Source organism: Phaethon lepturus, unplaced genomic scaffold (genome assembly GCF_000687285.1).
Source record: "Phaethon lepturus isolate BGI_N335 unplaced genomic scaffold, ASM68728v1 scaffold4010, whole genome shotgun sequence".
NCBI lineage: Eukaryota > Metazoa > Chordata > Aves > Phaethontiformes > Phaethontidae > Phaethon > Phaethon lepturus.
The window spans coordinates 79,527-86,301 of NW_010509674.1; the positions used below are offsets into that span (position 1 = coordinate 79,527).

General features: G+C 36.6%; 1 protein-coding gene across 1 annotated transcript in view; it reads right to left on the reverse strand.

The window, feature by feature from the left end:
* WAPAL (wings apart-like homolog (Drosophila)) overlaps positions 1-6,464 on the reverse strand; it is a 70,973-nt gene extending 64,509 nt beyond the window's left edge. Inside the window, exon 1 of the mRNA XM_010297450.1 lies at positions 5,963-6,464. Within this exon, the coding sequence (XP_010295752.1) occupies positions 5,963-6,464 (502 nt within the window). The remainder of the gene's footprint in view (positions 1-5,962) is intronic.
* Between the last annotated feature and the right edge of the window lie 311 nt (positions 6,465-6,775).

Genomic DNA, 6,775 nt, shown 5'->3' on the forward strand with positions numbered 1-6,775 from the left:
ACAAGTGTCATGCGCAACACAAGCGGTTGACACATGCCAAAAAAGCTTGTTTTCACCGACTTTTGTAGTGTGAGCGCTTATGAAAAAAAAAGTATTAAAGCATACAAAGCATACTGTAACATAGCAGCACTAATAACTGTCAGAACAAATGTATCCTTCAGCTAAGTCAGTCTGAACTCAGACACTACTCATAAATACATTAAAAAACTTTACTGAATACAGTAGCAGTTTCTTAAAAGAAAATATAAGCTAAGTTTGAACTTAAAAACATTTTCCATACAGTTAATAAGATCTCAGCAGTTTGAACCTGAAATGGCTTCTTTCCCAGCTGTCTTCTGCTTTCCTGCATGCTTTGGCCAGCTTAAGAGGTATGCACGTTAACAGGTTTTTTTCTTCTACAAGCACTGACCAACTGTTTTGAACACAAAGTTATTTTAACTTTTTAAACATTAAAGAAGTTAAGATGCTGTCAGAAGTTTGACCTTTAATAAACTAACTGTTCATTGTACAAGTCCACAAAGAAAGCATAATTTTTAAAAGTATTGATTCCAAAAAAGGTATTGAGAATCCCACTGTTGTTTGGGAAAGGGGAGTTCTAGATTGAGGGGAAAAAGTACAGAGAGATGCACAGAATACATTTTCCTGTCATCAGGAAAAATATGTTGCAGAAATCAGAAGATGCCTTCCAAAACACTGGGGTCTTTTTCCCATATTGCTATTTTAGCAGACTAGTATAAACACTGAAATTAAACAGAACTTCAGTCATTTCAGACATCTGAAAAACACCAAAAAAACCCCCAAAAACTCAACACCAGATCTTCAAACAAGTATCAAAGTAATATTAAAAAAAAAAAAAACCACCACAAAACCAAAAAAGAACAATTATCACACTAGGTTGATCTTGGGCTACTGACACAGCAAAAAAATTCTGCATGTAAGGGAAGAAGGGATATCTTTAAAAAGGGGAAACATAACAAAAACAATTGAAGAAGAGAGGACTTGTGGATAAACCCCAGCTATCCATATACCCAGCATAACTACTGCCATCTAAACAAACCTCATAACACTGAAATTCTACGGGCACACATATTTTCTGGCAGCCCTTTCCCCTTCTCTGCTATCAGTTTCTTAATGCTTTGAGCCAGCCAGAGCACAGCTGCAGTTCTTTTTAATCATGGTTGCTGCCAGCTGTCTCTCAAGACAGCCAAATGCTCAGACCTCATTCAGTTTCCCCCAACTTTTTGCTCCATTTTTGGACAGAAAATGACTAAACTGAAATTCTTCCTCAAGAGATAAATAAATTACACTCAACAGCTCTACAGAGGAAGAAAGATAAGATTACTCAGACCTAGCTATTATCTTAAATGTCCATTTCACCGTTGAACACAAAATAGAAGCTCTAAAACAATTTGAAAGGAACACCCTGGCAAATCTCGTTGTCCAATGTAATTATCTAATGAACTTGCATTTGAGAAGTTGAAACTTAACTCTAAAGATAGAGCTCCCCCACCCGCATAATCAGGATGCAGAGGCTTTGCAGACACATTCACTAAGGTACTATCTGTCTGTCAGGAACAGACCTGATGACTTGAACTATCTTCTTTTCAGGGCAACCGTTTTCTGCAAATGACTCTATTCACTCAGTAAGCTTTTCAAGCAACTAAACACAACTAGATTCTGCATATTGGGTCATGAAGTAGTTAAGCACAGTTGTATCTCTTCACCTCTGCATTGCATAAGCACAAGTTATTAAGAAGGATCGCATTTGCCATTTTGATTTGCTACCAATATGTGCATGAGCCTCAAGTGAAAAAATGAGGGCATTAAGAACTACCTAGAAACACAAAAAACTGAATAGCAGACAAGAGGCAAATGTTTCCTTACAGCACCAAGAGCAAAACTACTCCCAGACTTGGTTCAATATCAATACATAGTAACAAATGACATGATGCAGAATATCTATTTTCATAATTACTCTAAATGTTAAGAAAAAAAATGCAAGTATCACAAATACCTTACATGCAATAATTTGTCCTTTTAATCTTAAAAAAAACTCAAAGGGCACTACCGAGACAATAACCACAAAATCTGTGCTTAGCATCACAACACAGCAAAAAGAGATACTATTCCTACACTGCTCTGTATTCTGAAAAGACATTTTAAGCCATTCTATTTTCTATTTCTTACAGCAAGCAAAATATATTTTCAAGAAATAAACTCATGGGCTTTAAAACAAATCGGACTTAATCCCTACCCAATTAAAATACTTCTTGGTTAAAAGCATCATTAAATACCTAATACTTTAACTTAATATTACTTATTTACATTAATTCTATTTAACAGTCCACAAACAGGAACACGAGGTGTGCAAAGATGATGTCTATCATCCAACCACTTCAGACATCTCTTGACCCAAGTGCCTTCTCTGATGAACAGCAACAACATCTTGGACTAGACCCTCCAAAGGCTTGAGTTAGAGCTGAGCACTGTGGCACAGAAACGAAAGACAGCAGGTGATCACAACATCCAGAGTCAATGCACAAACTCACACACAAGAATGCCACAAGTGCCCTAAACTGAAACTTTTTGCTAGGTATGAATTACCAGTATAATATTTTCCCAATGATGCAATCTGTTTTCTTGCTACCAAGTCCTCCTACCTTAACAAAAGTGACCTGACAGTAACTATTAATACCGAATACTCTTGCTATTTCTAATGTACCTGAACTCTTACTATTTGTAAATTACCTGGTGCGTACAGGATTACTCATGAACATTCTTCCGACAGTATTAAGTCTTGATCAAGCAACATTACGGTAAGATTATGAAAAGCCTTCCACATTAAGAGCTTCTCAAAGCCTTTAAAATGTGATTGTTACAAGCACTAGCTGAAGGCTATTAAAAAAAAAAGAGACCAATAAGTCATTTTAAATACAAGATAAGAGATCCTCAGCTGTGTTACATGGTTGCACAACTATTAAAACAATCCAAAAAATGGACTGCTTTTTAATACCAAACATAAGTTAAAATTAACTGACATTGCATCACCTTCATTTTAATGTCCAAAGAAATGGACATGGAGACAGGATAATACCTTTGGAGCAGAATTAGCAGGCTAAACTGTAACTCTCAGCTTGCCCATTGCCATGTTATTAAGGCACAGTTTTCACCTTATTCTAATTCTTAACCTTATTTCAGCTAGGTTAAGAATTAAGATACAATGACGGCACATGCTATCAGGAAGTCTTGAAACCTTAACTCAGGCACTGTCTAGTCAGCATCAGGACAAGGACTAGCAAATTGCACTTAAAACAAGTTAACAAGGACTTTCATGAACATCAGTGCCAACATAGCCTAGTTTCCTATACCTAGAGATACAGCGTTGTATGTGGGTTAAGGTTGAGCTCACATTGCAGTGTCTCTCACACTAGGAATATTAATAGTTATATCTGCTTGCCCTTTTTTTTTTTTTCTTTCTTTCCTCTTCAGAAATAGTAGCGCTTGCTGTCTCAAGGATCTATAAGCCCTCTGAACAGATCAGGTTGAACCTGGTGGAGTTCAAGAGTCACCAGGAAGGGGAAAATGATTATGGGGAGTGTGAGAAGACATAAGCAGAAGTACATACACTATACCTTAGGAGACCGCACAACAAGAAACAACAAGGCCTTTTTCTCCAAGTTCCCTCTTCTCCCATGCCCCTACCCCTAAATCAATAAAATTAACTCTCTCCAGTTCTGAAAGATAGCCTCATATCATCAAACTGCACTTAATAGTCAATATAACAAAGAAGCCTTTGAAGTACCTACATTTACACTGGCTAACTATACCACTATCTCTAATTGCTCAATGTTCCGAGTGACGTACTCAGAGACAATTTTTATTTATTTTGGGTAGGTCTACATGCAAGCATAATAGCTGTTTAAACCATCCACGTTTCATTTACACTAACTGTCCAAAATAAACACGATCACCAAAACTAGAGTCTTTGTTTCCTTACCCTTATTTAAAGGCCCTCCTTGGATGTTTTGCAAAGATTCATTCTCAGTTTAATTTAATTTCTGAAGAAAGCTATGAAATGGGTTTTTATCTCCATTTGACTGGGTGTAAACAGAATGTAATAGATTCTGAATGAACAGTATCATTAGATCAAGATCCACCTTGCCCTTCACTACAACTGGGTGAATTGCAGTCAGTAACAAATACTTCTTGAAAGCATGAAAGAACAGAATTCCTTCAGTAAACTGTTTAAGTAATCTCCCCTCCCCTGCATCCAGACCACCACCACACTCAACGGCCACTGAGGACTTATCCACCAAGATTCATCAGCTTCCTTTTTAGAGCTGTATATATATATTTATGGTTCATATAGTAAAGTATATAAAACTCCTAACAAGGAGTTCTAGAATTTAAACATCAAATTAAAAAGTTTTTCTGCACTAAAATTGTATTTCACTATTTTACACAATACTGGAACCAGAAAGCACCAATGAAACTGCTGAAGTCTCTTGGCCTTTCACACACCATGAATTTTCAGAGCTCTAGCACATTTTCTCCCTCAGTTCTGATATTTTCTTTTCCAACCTGAATAAAATACTGTTCTAACAAAGCTTTTCTACATGGAAACCATTTAACTGTAAAACCTGCTCTGCTACAATTTCTCATTAACAACCAAGGAAACTCATTACTATTTCTTCTTGTAAATACTGGGGGATGAATCTATTCAATCTCTCAGGAAAGCTATATTCAAACAGCATTTCCGGACTGAAGGTGGATCATACTTACAGGTAAATAAACTGCAGAAAACCGTATGAAAACAAGACATATTTCAGCAGCAAAAATAAGAGTAAGATCAACAGACAACTACACATCCCACCAATGCGTCTATTAAACTACAGTTCAATGTAGTTTGTACAGTTCAATCAACATTTCTTGGTTTCTTCTGTATTATATCACTAATAAAATTATCTTGCAAATAATTGAGCTATGCATATTTTCCACTACTCTGCATTTTTTTGACCGCTGTATTGCAACTGAATAAGTCCGCTCACATTTCTGATCCTAGGGTTAACTACATCTGAGAATTCAAAGTTACATAAGTTCTTCCCATTGAAGTTGATTACGATAACCCAGAGCAAGTCAGTAGGTGTCATCTTCATCAACGTTCATCTAATGTGATCTTCTGCCCAATTTTAGAAGCTACGGTTTAATCAGCCCATTATGTGAAAATTTCTAATGAGATATAATAGCATCTGATCTTGTCTAAGAATGACTTGAACAAAATTACAGAGATGTTCAGCTCCATGGGGTTTGTGAATTCCCTCTCAAAAGCATTAAAGTATCTCACAAACACTTCAGAGCCTGAAAACAGCCCCTAAAAGAAGTTTGACAGAATTTCGTTTCATAGGTCTTAAGCTTTTTATGTATGCATTGATAAAGACGTGCTAATTAAAAAAACAACTTTGTGCAACTAAAGTTCAGAAAACTACTTTTTCCATCCAAATAATTAAATATGGCAGGTTGCAAGCTGTATCTGCACCTGCATGGAAATAACCATGTACCTGCACTAAATTAAACCCAGCAGCTTAAGAATAAAGCATTCTATTATTACCAACTCATGACTCTTCAAAATACATGTTAAAAAAGACGCACAAATGCACTGAGCTCAGAACAGATTTTAGAAAAGGAAGATTCCATTCTATTCAAGGTGGACTAACATGCTACATTGAATCTAAAGCACTGTATCTCAATTTGCTGAGGTAAGGATTAGAGTGCCAAGGATCTCAGACCAATGTGTAAAACACAGAATGCCTCCTGGTGTTTTTAGTTCAATAGCATATCCTTTACAATTAAGAATTAATTGCCCTATGGTTTTATTAGAATATTTAACCAACCCCTGAAAACACAAAGTCTAAATGCAGATTAGTAAAAATCAAAGGATACCCGGACAATTGAATAAACATACCTGCAGTCACAAGTTTAGTACTGCTGCCTTTGCATTCTCCATCTTCCACGTTTTTGCTTGTGCTCCTTTCTTTTAGGAGAGGAACAGTATTGTCAAAAGATATGCACTTGCCGGATGCAACGTTTTCTCCACTGTCTGGCTGATTAATTCTGCTGTTAGCTTCAAGTAGAGGAGTGAAATCCTCAGACTGAGCAGTTTCACCGGGTTCCAACTGAGAGGAGGTTTTAGCCTGTGACACATTCTTTGAAGACACAGGAAGAGATTCTTCATCACTGTCAAATCCAAATGGATCCTCTGTTACCTCATCTTCAACTTTGGGTTTTTTAGGAACTTCGGAAATATCTGGTTTGACACTGGGCCTCTTCTGTCCTAATTTGGCCATGAAGGTGGTTTCTCCCCATTTTGTACTGAGGGTGGTCCGTTTGTTGGAAAATACTTCATCAAACTTGGAACTGCCGTTTCCCCCTTTCCGGCTGTAGGTCTTTCCAAATCGGGATGTCATTTTGGCTCCTGTTTCATATTCTCTGTTGGAGAAGAAAGAAGAAACAAATTCACTAACTTTTTAGTAGAAATTTTTGTACTTCCATCCTTTATTTGGCCTACTAGCACCAGGCATGTACATTTCACACAAGCAACAGATACATCATCTGGGCCTTTCTACAGACTAACTCCATTACATATGAATGTCATTATGTCAAAAGTTTCTGCAATAAGTAATGTATCTAGCAACTTAACTCGAAATTCAGTTACTTGCACATTTATAAAACAATAGCACAATGGATCCTTAAGAAAAATCTGCTATGAATACATTAC